Consider the following 16,316-nt stretch of genomic DNA (forward strand, 5'->3'; position numbering starts at 1 on the left):
GTAGTGTCGCAGCACTCTAGAGGGATTTTGCCAGAATTCAGCTAAAGTGCTTGCAAGTGTCATTTCCATATTTAACTAATTTCAGTTTTTAATTAGCTCCATGTGAAAAATAAGAGTTCACGCTGAGCTAAGCTGTCAGCACAGAGTCTTGTTTCCTTTCTAGCCTCTCAGGACAATTATTGCAGCATCCCCTGGTTTTTTCAATGAGTGCTCAGCCACCGCGCTCCGTCCCTCCCATTGTTCCCTGACAGGAGCCAGCGAGTGTGTTGTGTCTGCCTCGCTAAAACGGAGAAGATAAGTTCTCAAAATATTTCAAATACGAAATTGGTTTAGTAAAGGTTCAAAGAACTTCATATGTCTGACTCAGAAATACACAGCAGAGCAGAACGTCTCCCTCCTCAGACCTCGCTGGCGCTGTGCAGTCAGCTACATTGTTCGGAACAATATCGGATCATTTCGGCTTCGTTACTTATTGCATTGGGTAATATCCCATTTTAGGAAGCACAGCGTGAAAGCAGGTTTTTGTTCATGGTGCTTTCTGCAGCCTAAGTGCAAACAATGCAATGCTCCAGAGACGGTTCTGTTGCAAAGGCCTGTGGTCCTCTATAAAAAGAGAACTGCGTTTGCATAAAATTCCATCACGCAGTATAGGGATGGAAATTTGTTAATCCTGCATCTGAACTGAAAATTTACCTCTCGGGATGTGAATGCAAACGTTAAAATACTCTTCAAGAATGAAGTAAGAGCTGGAGTTTATGTAGACTCTGCAAGAACATGGGATGTGAACAGATTTCTGAAATAATTTTATGAAGTGATAGCATTCCTGAGTCACATATACGTGACAGCCATATAATGCCATTGTTATTTTTGAAAGAATGCAGTCATTAAATTGTCAAAATCACATTTAAATGGAAAAACTGGTGAAATAACTCTGTAGGTGTTATCACAGGATTTTTTTTTTTAAGCCTGTCCTAGAAGGTGAGATTCGTAAAGATTTATTAATAGATTTGGTAGTGTCTTCATTTTAATTTCTGTTCGTGTGCTAGCAATATAAAGGTTGTGTGGATTTGATTTCCCACCAATTAGTATGGACAGCCCATTCCAGTAGACAGAAACAGATTTTCTCTATTAGACCATAAAATCAAATACATCTTTTTCAAATTGAAATGGATGGGAAAAAAATCTCAGCTGTAGCACTTCCTGGGTACTTAATGTTAGTAATGTTGTGAAAGAAAGAGGTAAATACATTGCAGAAACTTGTCAGATACAGTGACACTGTGGAGTTTCTAGTCATTTTTCTTTTAAGTTGTCAAGAGCAGCTTTGATACCTGTTTCCAAGATGAAGCAAGTTCTTGAAAGGAGGGAAAAAAAAAGGAAAATAAATTCAGTAGCAAAGAGAGAGTCTGAAATGCTACATGTATTTTCAATATAGTCTGGGGGTTTGTTGGTTGGGGTGTTAGTTTTTGATATAGTATTTACTGTTTTGTCCGTCAAAGAAAAAAGATCTGTAACCCTGGTTTGGTTGCTGGCCAGCTGGGTGTTACAGGCACAAAGAAATATTAGCTATGCAGTATTAACGTGCAGTTCTACCTGCCATGTATTGCTTTTTGCCTCTTGTAGTATAAGTTGTCTTCTCTTTGAAGGATAATTCCCGGTGATTTTATTGGTGTTATTAGATAATATTGCTACATATGTTAAAATTTATTTTATTAATCACTTAACATAACTGTTATGCTTTACAAAGTGCATGTAATTGAAGCCAAAGGTTTTTGAGGGTAATCTAGCTCATTTTTTATTCTACGATGGATTAATTAATTGTATACAGTGATGCATATGCTAATGCATTATCACTCACGTCCAATTCACCCTGCAGTTTAAACTGTTGACTTTGAAAGATAGTTTTTTATGGGCTGCATTACTATCGCCTGTAGAAAACGATATTTTTTCAGGCATTGTTATATTTGCGATCTCAAATACTTTAAATAAATAGAGGAGTTCCGAAGTGAAGGTGTGTCCACTGCACTCATTGACAATTACGACCTTGATTTCAATGGGCCTTCATCTCAAACAGCTCCGGACTGACCGGGGATGGACATTCTGCATTGCTGAGCCCAGCCAGCCGAGTTGCCTTCTGCACCGCTTTATGTGGGAGACGGAAAGCTGCATTCAAATGATCAGATATCGGATGAGAAGCTGGCTTCTTCTTTCTTTTATGGACAGCAGCAGCTCCATCTGTAACAGCAATGTCTACTATCTCTGTGGTGAATTTTGGTTTATCACAAGATCAAATTGAGCTAGTCTTAAAAACCCACATTATAAAAGGCAATTGAAGACAAAACAGATAAAGTAATACAAGTATTAATATTTAATTGTCTATTATGATGATGTTCCTTGGATGAATTAGAATGAAGGTGTCCAAACCAAATATACTTGTCTTACATGGTGCACAGTGCTCGAATTGGACTTATGTAGACACGTGTGCTATTATAATGTTTCTTGGGACTTAAAGTGCACATGCAAGCTTTACTACATTCCTAGATCAGCTGATGAAATGGCTGATGAAACTGTAGAACAGGATGTTGTGGTGATGCAACTGATAATCATATGTGAACACACACACACACTCTCATTCTCCGTGCAAAATGTATATTGCTGCAGTCTGAAAACCTGCAACTCTGCCGCTTCAAAATAAAGCAGTAATCCAAAACTAAAATCATGGCACCATATAAACTCTTCAGTGATTTCTGTGTTGTCTAATGTCCTCCCATATTGGTGTGATCCCACTGAAGTCACGTTCCCATTTGCAGCTGGTACTGCCGTACCGGCTCTAGAGCTCTAGATGGGAAGATGAGAAGGCACAGATGCAGGAGGGCAAGGCTTTGGTCTCTGCTTTCTTAGGAAAAAACATTGTTCCTGTGAAGGCAAAATAAGCAAATGTCAGACTTGGAAACCTGCCAAGAAAAAGACAAGTATAAGATTAAAAATACAGTATAGCCCAGCTACCCCATACCCACTATGGGGAATGGTTAGTAGAAATCTGTACCTTTATCTCAATATCAAGATATTAATACCATTTAGGCTATGTTTATATATACCTTTTGAAGTGTAAAGAAAAAAGTATAAACAGTTTATAGTGTTGAAAATGAATGAAAAGCTTTGAGAGAAGAAATCATATTTACTTTTAATCTTTGGATTTATTTCCTCTTTGTAATGAACTTTTAACTCCAATAATTACTTTGTGTGGAGAGTAAAACCTTAAAGTTTATAATTCATGCAAGATTTTACAGTCAGGTGATTAAATTAAACTATTCTTTATCATTTCTATTAAGGGAAGAATATACTCTGTGATTAGAAGTTACACTTTTTTGCACTCTGGACAGAAATTTGGCCATTCATAATCATGCAGTTCCACTTCATTTAGTGTATGCAAAGGAGTAATAAAGGTAAAAACTATTTTCTTATCAATATGGCCAACAATCAGAGGTTGAGTCAAGGTCTGAATGCTTTGGAACAGTTAGATCGTGAACATCTTGTTCTGCAGGTTTGTAGAGATTAGGGCAGTTGCAGTTTCAGAAGATGAACGTAGTCGAATAAATGTTTGACATTATATCCCTTAGGGTTACAATGAGTATTAAAAGTAAAGCAGTTATTCTAATTCTCGTAAGTTCAGGCATCAGCGATTTAAGAGACCATATTTGTGTCTATATTCCTTGAAACTCCAGTTTCAAGTCTCAGCTGGGTCCTTCTCTTGGAAACCGAGTAAAGACAAGCTGGCTGCTTTGTTCATGATAATGGTGGCTTTAAGGTATGAAATTAAAACTGAATTCAATTTGCTTTGCATGAACATTGAACACTCACAATTGCTCCAAAAAAAAAGAGGTTTTCCATTGTGTTGTAGTCAAGAGCATCCCTTTCTGCTATTCTAAGCCTATTTCAGAAGTGGCAGTGTTTTGGCAAGGCTGGCAAAGCAGATGCTATAGAATGTGACTTTTCAGGCCGAAAGATGCTGTCTTAGGTAGATAAAAATATAAATACTTTTCTAATTAGTCGCAACTACCTAGTTCAGAAGCAAAACTAGAAAGATGGCAGCCTTGACTCTTAGAATTGCCTCAAGAAGCGAGTTCATTTTCTACAGTCTAAGGAACTGATTAATCTTGTGCCGGTTTTCTACACTCTGTACAATCCAAGGCCTGTCATGAGAAGAAATGAATAATGTGCTGTGTTCTGCTTCGCTTTTAAGGTCTTTGTCGTGAGACTCCAGATTGTGAACGTAGCATGCAGTGCTACCCTTCTTGTGACAAAGAGATTGTTCTAAGTGGCACAAATCAAAACATTAAACAGGACTGAAGCAAGAAAAGTCAAAAAGTCTAAAGGAGGGATTCTTTCCCTGTCCCCTACCCCAGGTACACCTCTTGTTCCTGCAGGCTGGAGCTCTGCTTGCCCCTTGTTATCCTTAGAATCAGGAGCCAGGTCTTCACATCCTCCAGCTTTCTGCACCCCCAAAGTAACTGCAAGCATGTGTAAGCTTCTCAAGTATTCTGGAAGTAGAAAGACTGAAGCTGGACATAGAGGAATGAACTTTCAAAGCACAGCATGAAAGATATACCCACAAATCCCATTAGTAGTAATGTGATTTGTGTGCTTATCTGCCATGCAATGCTTTGAAAATTCATTCCATTCAGTTCATTGACGTGCACAGGGAAAGAAATCAGCTTGGAGGGGGTGCATGACTAATTAAAAAAAATAATAATAATTTTTTTTTTTGTCCTCCTATTTCTTCAACAGGAACACAGTGACAAGGAACCATCTTATAGCCCTCACTCCATCTCCTTTTTCATCTTGAATAACAGTTATTCAAAAGAAAGCAATTAATAATTCTCAGCAGAAGTTTTTCTGCTGATTATAACAATACACTCATTCATGGATCCTTGATGGTATTTCTATAAAATACTTGTTGGGCTGGATGCTTTAAAGCAGAAGCCCTGTTCTAAACACTTTATTGTCTAAAGGAGTTTACATGCTGAGGGTGAAATTATGCCTAAAGATTTCTTTCCTTTGCATTGTGTTTTCCGAAAGGCACAATCTCTGCTGTGTCTCCCACGTGAGCAATTGCGCACGCCCGACATTTCTGCCATGGTGGGAAGCACCGTGCTCCCCCCTCAGCCAGCCAAGGGAAGGGTCTGCCTCTGGTTGCCTCGGCTTATGGCCCAGACAGTGAGGTACTGAGATTGGAGTTCTACTGTGGGTGTGTTTGTGGGCTCATTCTTGCATTAGAGAAGTGCAGAACCATCTTCTCTCTGCAGCTGCGATAAGGCTGGCAGAACCTAGAGCCTGATAGTGCTTCAGAACCTTGCTGGGTAATCAGTCCTCACGGCTTTCCTCATGCAATCAGAAAAGATACCCCATCTTTCTCTTCAGAAATTTAAAGGAAGCTGTTGTTGCTGTTATTTTAAGTGAAACTATTGAAGAACTTGGGCACAGTTAACAAGAGTATGAACTTGCATATAGGTGCATCTTGGGTACACAAAGGAGTGTTGTCTACATGTAGAAGCAGTTGTGTTGGGTCCAATAAGTCAAATAATCCATTAACTTATCTCCAGCATCCAGAAGTGGTTGTCTTGTACAAACAGGTGCATTGTATATGTACTTCTCCCTACTGAACCTAGTCTTGCAGTCTTTTTGGAGATGAGAGGAGGTGGAATAACAATATTCCCTGCTTTGTTCACTCTTCCCCTAATGATTCAGTATTTGACTTGAAATTTTCAGGGAACTTTATCATCTAGCCCAAAATTTCCCTTCCGTTTGATAATAGCTCAGAGCTCATAATTTAATACATGCAGTTAAGATTACTCCTCTCCACCGTATGTTATTTTATCTTAACCAGTTTGAATTTTGTGTGCCATTTTAGGGCCCAGTTGCTCGGTTATATTATATCCCTATGTAGCTCTCAGCCCTCTTCTTGAATAATGCCCTATCAGCAGCACAGCCTGGTTTCCATTTGGAATTCTATCACATCATGTATGATGGGTTTGGATTTTTGGAAAAACTACTTTAAACTTTCCAGTAGATAATATATCAAAAATGGCAGACTTCCACCCAGCAAGCCATGTGGCTTTTGCTTTGCTTTTAAAAAAAGTCCTAGGAATGTGATGGATTTTTCTGAGATCTCTTGGGGTACCGTCAGGAGGACTCTGGCATCCTTGTCACAGTCACACCAGCTATTCAAGGAGGAATAAAAGTTCTTGCAGTTAGTCCTGAAGTTTAGGAGAGACATCACTGTTTCTCTAAAAAGCAAAGGTGCTACTTGCTCATATTGTTTATTTTAAGACTGCTGCTTGTAAGCAACAAATACTCATATTCTTTGGTAATGATTTTCTGAGCACTTTAATACATGATAAACTGGAGGAATCACAGATTAGAACTTCCTGGAGACACTGTACCTTTCTGCTAGTAACAGAATATGAAAGGGAATTAGTATAATTGTGAGTCCGGGTTCTGGGATGGAGCAGCTTTTTGAGACAACTCTTCAGCCACCTTTTAATACGAGGAGTCATGTATTCTGTTTTAGCTACGTACTGACAGTACTTGTATTCCTCCGGCTGCAAATGCGGCTGAAGGGTGGCCAACAAAATAATCAAGCAAAGGACGGTGTCAGCCTCTGTCAAACATCTACGTCTTACTGAAATCTGGCTTTGCCAGGCATGTTTGTTGCCAAGTCCAAATTTTGTGGGAGAGGACTTCTACTGATTGTCCACGATGATGAGATACCTTGTACATCAGTAACACTTGCTGAATTGCCCACCCAACAAAGCCGAGCTGTCCTCTGTGTACAGTTTCTGTTACTTGTAAGACACATTAGCAAAATATGGATCTCAGCCAAGATGCAGTTCAGCAAATTCTGATTGTCTGTGTGTTTGGAACTGTCTTGTAACCTCTTCAGATGTGAGAGGAGCCAGGGAATGCTTCTTATTTTTCTTCTTGTGGCTACCCAGTAATTCACACTCCTCAGATGAAGACCTGAAAGCACCAGCTGGAAACAGGTGTTGTGTTTTGAGGTACCATGAAGGTTTTTCCCATGCGGTTCCTCCATCGTTCTGCTCTGTCCTCAGCCCTGCTATTCCTGTCTGGGCATCTCAGGAGGAGAGGTTGTCAAGCGTGATGAATTGTGCATTCATTCGGTAACGGGGGCAAGTAATCACTGGGGAATAGGCCTAACACACGCGTTTCACTTGTGACTTGGGTTGAACTTGAACCAGTTACTCCAGAGGAATAGTAGTAGAACATTAAACTACTATGTGTGTAGTCTTTTAAGGAACTGTTATTTTATGAATAATAATTGAGACCAGTAAGATCAATTTCTGATATTCCTGGAGTTATGTTGCATGATCAAGAAGCAGTAACTAGTAAAGAACCATGAGTTTCAGCTGAATAACATTTAATACAAAGTATGTCTGTAATAATGTTTATTTTTTAATTTTGGGGAATACATTTATTCAAGTTTTGTGGGTTACCTATCTATCTGCACCTAGAAGTGTAAAAATTATTTCACATCATATAAATATTGTGGTGCGTTAAAACAATATACAGACATATGAATTAAAAAGTTGTTTTGCAGATAGTTCTTTGAATACATACACGATGAAATTACCTGCTGCTAAGATTTATTAGGTACCTTTTGTTTCATTATGTTTGTAGGCCTGATTTGGAAATCACACTGAGCTGCTCAAGACTAAGTATGTACACACTGGAATAACAAGAGTTACATCAATGTTTACCTCGGGTGGAGGAAACAAACTTTGAGTCTTTCCACTTTCCTATAATAGCCTACATATAGCAAATGTGCTTTTAGTGTTGATTTACTACTGTTGCTCATGATATAATGGACCAATTTCTTTTTCACATGAAAAGAGGCTGGCCTGCTAGAGGTAAACAAAATACTACTACTAGATGCACCCTGACAAAGTGAGATAACAGTTTGATGGGTTCATTTTAGATGACAATAATTTAGGGTTTAGTAAGCATGACAACTTGGAAAATTAATAATATATGGAAACATTCTGAATTCTGTTCACTTTGTAATCTTCCCATCTTTTTGAGTCACTTAGGGAGTACTGAATTTTCTAACAAGCAAGCGGTGCATGTCTTCTAGACCTCAGCTGGGAAGATGCAGTAGGAATGGGGAAATGGGGAATCACTTACCTGTATATTTCTCCCTTTAAGAAGGAATAGCATAAAGGGATAAGTGCAAAACCTGTCTATTGGCAGACACTGAGTTCTAGTAGAAATGAAGCCACCAAAGGTCTCTCATTTTAAAAATAAATGGTCAAGAGTGACAGGAGAGCACAAACGGAGGACAGAGCTTTTAGAGCTTGGAAACCATTGTCTGTTAGACCAAGCTCTAAATGGAGCAAGCCTTGAGTTTAGGGCCAGAATGAGAGAAGACTGAATGGAAGAGGAATGTGAGGACACTACTGAGGCTTAGAGAACATTCAAGAAAAATTTGCGTGTAAGTTTTGTCATTTTTGTGTCTGTGGATTTGTATACCTTTTGGGATTTCCTAAAATAATGTGTGAGTCACAATAGCTGCCTCTATCTTACATAAGTCTTAAATTGATCCTTGACAGCTCTACCACCTGGAGTGATGAACTAGTTCTCTGCCTTTGTTCTGGATGGGCACACAGGTTTAGCTGCCAGGCACTTTGGCTCTCTGTTTGTGCGTGTACTGGGGTGGGAGTGAGAGCTTGATTATTACTTGTTACCTAAACCTCAAAGGTTTTACTTTAGAATTTATTTGGTTTACATTCTCATTTTTAGAGAATATAAATACACAATTCACTATCCTGAGTTACTAGATGTTGGTGTTAAATGAACCAAATAAATTCTGACAAGCTCAATGTTTAAAAAACAGGTATTGGAGATAAGAACTTGAAAAATATGCTTAAATGTGGAGGGGGAAATAAACAATCAAACCTACAAAACATAAGTGCTCTGTAAAATACAATTTATGAATACACCATACATATAACAGATAAAATGGCACTTTGTTGTGTTTTAAATCTTCAGGGATGTGTTTGTCCCTGAAGGTTAATCTATAAACCAAATGTAGAGCTCTGGAAATGTGTTTAAGTAAGTGGGCTGGTTTGGAAAATCAGCACTCACGTTGATGATGATTGGGTTTGGATCTAGCTGAGCATCCCAAATCAGCTCTCTAGTGAACATCCTTTGGAGAAAATGTGGCCAGTGCTGTAATAGCTGATGAAAGTGTGTCTTTGGGGAAGAAGGCAAAGCCACAGCATCACACATTATTTAGTTTTAGTTTCAAAGAAAAGTAAAAAAAAAAATAAAATAGGAAACAAGCACAAAAGCACTACCCCAAATTTCTCTTCTGACACACATGCACTCAACTTCTGAGTGAATCTCTGTACTTCTAATTAAACGGGCTTCTACTTATTCCTTTGCTGGAGGCATTTTTTGTTTGATTAACAGAACAAAAGGTTAATCGTATAAATTTGCCATCTCGTCGCGTTGTGAAGCAGGAGAGCATCGGCAGCTCCTCGTTGTCCCTGCAGGGCTGCCAGGCGGGTTTGCAGTGTGCAGTGCAAACACCAGCGTTCCCCTCGGGCCCCCGTGACACGCTTTTCTAGAGCTATTCATGGTAGAAGGTGAACGTTCCTCATGTCTGTGACTTCAGTTGTCTTAGTGGAAGTTTGTACATCACATAACGGATACGTGAGCTGTGCTGGAGATTGGCATCTTTTCTCTATAAGGGACCATAGCAGACATGCACATCCCTGCAACATTAGAAGGAGATCTAATTGCTCCTACCTAATGTGCATCTCCGATTAACACAGAGCAATGGAGTTTATTAATGAAATCATGACATAATTGGAAGCAGGTATATCAAAGTTTTTTCTTAATACTATGTTAGTAAGATCTTTTTTAATTCCTTGTTTGAATTTTCCTGGTAATTATAAGTTAGCAGCTGTAATTCTCTTGGACAGACTATTAGTTATAGTTTCCTTATCTCTTTGTTGTGAGGAATGGTTCACACTTGAAGCAGCAGAATTTCATCTCTGCAAGCGACCTACATTTATATTTACACTTGCAATTTAAAAAAAATACACAATTGCAACTGTGAATATAGATACTCAGAGCAAACAACCACAAGAGTCTAATTCTCTATGACTTATTTTCAATTCCCCAAATCTTCCTGCAGTGTCTGCTGGCAGGGGTGGGCCAGGGGGCTCTGTCTGGGGCTCGGGGTGCAGATCCTGTGGGCATTGCTGGCCCATGCAGGCTTGATGGGGAGAGTCTGTATAAGCTACTGACTTGGTCGTTCTTTGAGCTTTAGCAATAATTTTTCAGCTTCTTTGCCATACCGAAAAGAAAATTAGTTGCTTGAGATTAGACCAAACAGCCTTTTAAAACATTTATTTTGGCAAAACAAAAAAAGTTGTGATGGAACAAAACATTGACCCATATATATATATATATATATATATAATTTTTTTTTTTTTTTTAAATATTTTGCAGGAATTCTTAAACATTTCCTAGAAATTAATTGTGAGTAGTTTCTCAGCAAAACATCCTTCTCAGGTTCATGCCTTGTATTTTTTACAATGCCAGATGCTTTAATATATTTTCAATTTTGCAAATTCAGCATAAATGCAAAATATGGCAAGTGTCCTCTTCACACAAAATGTCTCCTGATTTTCGTTACTATCCTTAGACATCTGCTTGTACCATAGGTATGTCTGGGGGAAGGCGACATTACGAAGGCTATCTATCTTGCTTCTTAGCTGCTTTTGTCAAAATAAGTGGAGGTTAAACTCACATAGATTGTATGCTGGGGGGTTTCCAGGAGTTGGAATTGGTGGATTGTGGGGTTGGGAGGTGCTTTGTTTTGTATTCTTGGGTTTTAGGAGTATATGAATCGGGCACATCCAAATAGATTCCCTGTATGCAGAGATTATCTGAGTGATGTCTCAAGCACTGTAAACTGCAGGCCCTGTGCTAAAGTCCTATTGCCTTATCTATCCCCACTGTTTAATCACTGAACGCTTAGCTGTGTGGCCACTGGTGGCCCATTTGTGACTACACCAGCTCTTCCACAGTTGTTTATAAGTGCACGCAAAATGTCTGCTCATTTTATGTGGATCTGACACTGCAGAGGTGAACAATTATGAGGGTGCTGATCATCATTTACATGTTCTGTCCCTAAACTGACAGCGAATCCCCTCAAACACCATTTTAGTTTATAACTGAAAATGCTGTTCTCTGTGGTGTGCAGGTTTTTACCAACACCTTGTATAAGCAGGAAGAGCGCTGATGGTGAATGGAGAGAAAAGGGAATAAAAACAGCTTAGTGGGCTTTTCTATCCCTCACCACTCCTCAATACGGGGAGGATGCCATAGGGATAATATGATGAAAGTATGGAGATGTATTCAGGTAGCTGCTGTTTATACAAGCTGAAGATGCACATAAATCCACTGGCTGAATGATTCAGACCTGTCAAGTCTCATGCATTATGCACAGGACTTACTCAATTAGCCCCCGCCACAGCGCCTGCAACTCCTGCACTCTGCAAGATGCTGCCGTGGCCTTTCTCCCGCGCTGTCCCCGCCGTACCCATGGGCCTGTCCCCAGCTCAGGGACAGCCAGAGGGGCCACAAGGACATGTGCAGGCAGGGGGACCAGCCCTGGCCGGGCTGCACGTGGCTCTGCCGTGTGGCACAGGCAGCTGAGTTTCATACACTGGATTAGAAAAAACGGTGAGGTCAAAGGATTGGCAAAGACCTGGGTTTGTCAAGAAAGTTTAATCTGCAAAATGAAGACAGAGACTGTTAAATCTGTTGATTTAAATAAGTTGTAATAAACACCAAATAATTGCACTACAAAGTCATTAGTATACATAGGGCTGAAGCTAATTTTATAATCAACGTATAAATTATCACATATAATTTAAACTCGGAGCTAGTATTTGCAGTAGGGCTTTGTTTCCCATTTTGCATCCCCCCCGTAGCGCGTGAATCGAAGAGGTATTGCACGATGCCGAAGTGAACAAATGCTCATCTCTCCGGATTGTGAGCACTTTTCCTTTTGTGTTTCAGTAATTGAGAAGATCTGATAACTGAACAAAAATAAGACAGATACCCGTGAATCACCAGGGCGGTTTTTTTTGTTGTTGTTGCCTTTTTTTTTTAGCTTATTAACAATCCTCTGAGACAAGTTGCTTTACCGTGTTTTGCAAACAATGCTTAATTGCAAGTAGCCGTAGTTTCTCCCAACTTTTTTTATTTTCAATTTTTTTCTCCCGTGCCCGGTGTATTGATGTCTCCCGCCTTGTGTCTCCGGCAGCGATGCACCTCCTGGGGCTGAACTGGCAGCTGCAGCCGGCGGACGGACACACGTTCAACAACGGGCTGCGGCCCGGCGGAGCGCCCGCGGAGGACGGCGCGGCAGCGCCACCTGCAGGCAGAGGTGAGGCGGCGGCACCGCGCGGCAGCGATCGCCGTACGTAGTGTATATACACCGAGATGGTGCTGTATGTAGTGTATATGCACCGAGATGGTGCTGGATATAGTTTATATACACCGAGATAGTACTACCTATAGTGTATATACACCGAGATGGTGCTGTATGTAGCGTATATACACCGAGATGGTGCTGGATATAGCATATGTACACTGAGATGGAGCCGGATATAGTATATATACACCAAGATGGTAGTGAATATAGCGTATATATACCAAGATAGTACTGGATATAGTGTATATACACCGAGATGGTGATGTATATAGTGCACGTACACCGAGATGTTACTGCATAGGGAGTATATACATGGAGACGTTACTGCATATAGTGTATATACACTGAAGTGTTACTGTATATAGTGTATATACACTGAGATGTATGCAAAGTCTATTTTAAGGCTGTTTTTAACATTGCTGGGGTTTTCTGCATTCTGCTGCTGGTAGCTTGCTGCATGTGTACAGCTGTTCTTATTCTCTACCTCTATGCACAAAAATCGTATAACTTCCAGAACCTCATCTGCTAACGAAGAAGCGCTACTTCATCTACTAACGAAGGAGCGGTCAGTCAAAAAATACACCTATGTTTTACTAGGTATGGTCTGTCCCATTTCCCTGTATCACATAGAGATCATAGAATCAGATAATGGTTTGGGTTAGAAGGGACCGTAAAGACCATCTAGTTCCACCCCCTGCAACCAGACCAGGTTGCTCGAAGCCCCATCCAACATGCCCTTAAACACTTCCAGGAATGGGGCATCCACAGCTTCTCTGGGCAGCCTGTGCCAGGGCCTCACCAGCCCCATGTCTCAGAGAAAATGATTGACTTAGGGGGAGAAGTTCATTGTACTGCCTGGGAGAAGTCAAGAACTTCGGCTTCCAGACAGGACCAAATCCTTGGGGTTTTTTTATTTCTCAGCTGTAATTCTGATAGAAAACATTGAGGACAGCATAATTTGACCCACGGTGAATAATCTGCCCTGTGATATTAGTATGAGCAATGTAGGCAACGAATGGCTTCTTCTCCTAAAGAAAAACTGTGCTGCAGTGGAGGACGGCAGAGATGGGGCAATGAAAAGAATGATGGAAGATCTAGAAACACAAATACTTTCTTAAACTGAGAAAGGATGTATTAAAAATACAGAGAAATTAAATGTCATAGGAAGGATTTCAGTTGTTTAAATTGAATGCTTTTTTTTTCTGGTGAGATTCACGTGTTTTCTTTGCTACATCACAATAAGGCTTTCCCTGATTATTACAAAAATTATGATAAGATGACAGAACAGAATGTTTCAGTTAGTCAAAGCACATCTCGGACCTTAGTGAACTCTGAAGGTGGGATGGGGAGACTGAAACAGAAGAGCACTTGCTGTTGATCAATGGAAGAGTTTTGTTCAGAGCTGAACTTCATCTTCCTCTCAGGACCTGTGGCTTCTGTTAAACTGGCTGATTGCCCAAGCAAGGGTTAGAAGGAAATGCTGACACAGGATACTTGCATTGGTTTTATTGGAAAAAAAATAGTTAAAATAGATCTGGGAAAGGAAGCTGAGTGGTTCTTTAGCGTGCCAGATCATTTCATGGATTTGTTTCTGTTTTCAATAAATGATACTACTGCAGCTCAGCTTCATTGTATTTTCCATGAAGGGGCTAACTTGGGCATCCTCCTTAACATGAAAACTGACATCCTGGTGGTGGCAAGAACCTGTAGGTTTTCAGACAGCGGTTTGTTGGCTTGGCTTTCATCTCTGACTGACTGTAGGTCAAACTGGGCGAACAGCACATCCCTGAGTAGAAGGCAGAATGTTCATATCGCTGCTGAAATTTTTCCAGATTGTGCACAGGTGAGAGACCCTATGGTTTTAGGCAGGAACCTGAAGCGCTCAAGTCTGCAATTATGGTCACTTAGCAAACAACTGCTGTGTTTAACACGTTTCCAAATTCCCTCCCCTGCAGCTTTTTCTTGCCATCTCTGTGCAATATAGGGCAGCAGGACTGTTGAATTGGAATGTGCTCGTCTGCCTGGGGCAGTTGAGTGCAAATCCTGGCAGTTTATCCCAGCCCCACTCTAATTAGCTCTGTCCATTTGAAGAGGCTGAGGTGCCAGCTGCTTTGGGAGTGGTAACCTCCTGGAGAGGAGACAAGGAGACACAACTGCTAGTTCTGTCTGAAATTTCTGCAGTTAGCTTTCCTCAGAGCAGGCTGGAAAAGTTTACTTGTTCTTCTGACATTTTGTAGAAGGTTGCTGAAATGTTGATAATCTTGGGGAAGGGAGGAGAACAATATTTAAGCAAGTAATTGTCCACAGTGGAATAATATGAATGACAGGTTTGGATGAGCACCAGGACTATCTAAAAGACAAATTCTCATAGCAGGCAAGGGTGAAAAGTTGTTCTACCTCACCTTTCTTTCTATTATGTCCAAGTTAATATTGCTATCCCAGCAGTTTTGAGGAAAGCCTCTGACAGCTTTTAACACAACAACGCATTTCAGGGCTCAGGGCTCTCGCTGTGGAGAGTGACCTTTCTATAATTGACACAACTCAGGATGAAGCCATTCTTTTCAAAACATGGGTCTCCCAAAGAAACCTTTAACCCCTAGACTGAGAACGGCCACTTAAACACAAGCTGTGCCTACTCAGCAAGCAAGGCATTTTAAAGTAGGGCAATTTAGAAGGCGAAAAAAAAAAAAGCAGCAGATATTTCAATTTGATCTGCTTGTTCCTTATTAAGAGACTAAATTCTGGTATAAAATAATAAAACTGCAATTTAAGAGGAATGTAAATGACTTTATTACTGCATTTTCCCCTCTGAATGAAAACAAAATTCACTGTTAGGCTAACGGAGTTGCAGGTTTTTTGTAATTACACACTACATCTCGCTAGTACTGGGCATGTCGGGAAGGAGCAGGCAAGTGAAATGGGTAGAATAATGCTCAGTGCTGCTGTAAAACTGCAAGTGAAGTGCACCACCCTCTGACTGTAAACAAAGCACAAGATACATATATATACACATATATATATATATTTGCCTTTAGGCTCTAGAAGTTCTACTGAATTAGGGATTTAAATGAAGAGACAAAAGTATTTTCTTAATTTCTTAATTAATTTCTTAATTAATTTCTTAATTAATTTCTTAATGCAAATGATAAGGTAGTGTTTGTTCATAGTGCATAAAAACCTGCTGCCATGTAATTGTGGAACTGCTACAGGGATGAGACAATAATGACATTAAAAAAAACTTTCTGAGAGTGAAGCCCATTTGTGTGTTACACTTGTATAAGCATAACATTAGAATTTAGGTGTAGTAAGTCTGAATTAGCGGGGACTGAATTACATGACTTTACAGGATTTTTCTGTGCCTAGATTCTGTTAATCTATGCCAAAAATGTATTCTACATTTAAAATTATATAGTATGCTAGACAAACATTTCCATTAAATACGTGACTGTGTGCCATTTTGTTTCTAATTGACCGAATATACTATAAAAGTCAACTTTAATCTTATCAGAAGATGCCTAAAATAAACTACATTTATGTGGAAATATCCAAACTAACACCAGCTGCAAATCCAAGTAGAGAATGCTTCAGTGTAGGTTTTTCTTGTTAATGACATATTGTCTTTGGTGTGCTCACAAATTTAGCAGATTTTCTAGTAATTCCAAATCAATTCAGTGTTTTTTAACTTCATTAGTTGCTATAGTAAGGTTCTATAAAGCTGAAAAACACAGTAAGATATTGTGGTTTCTGATCTTAGACACTACATTTTAAAAGACACTGCGGATAATTA

General features: G+C 39.8%; 1 protein-coding gene across 6 annotated transcripts in view; it reads left to right on the forward strand.

Moving 5' to 3' along the window:
- Window positions 1-16,316, forward strand: part of TENM2 (teneurin transmembrane protein 2) — a gene marked incomplete at both ends in the record, with an annotated part of 489,425 nt that overhangs the window by 357,094 nt on the left and 116,015 nt on the right. For all 6 annotated transcript variants that reach the window (XM_080353522.1, XM_080353523.1, XM_080353524.1 and 3 more), the window contains one exon: window positions 12,359-12,481. In XM_080353522.1, the coding sequence (XP_080209648.1) occupies window positions 12,359-12,481 (123 nt within the window). The remainder of the gene's footprint in view (window positions 1-12,358; window positions 12,482-16,316) is intronic.

The sequence above is a fragment of the Nesoenas mayeri genome, assembly GCF_963082525.1.
Source record: "Nesoenas mayeri genome assembly, chromosome: 14".
Classification (NCBI taxonomy): Eukaryota; Metazoa; Chordata; class Aves; order Columbiformes; family Columbidae; genus Nesoenas; species Nesoenas mayeri.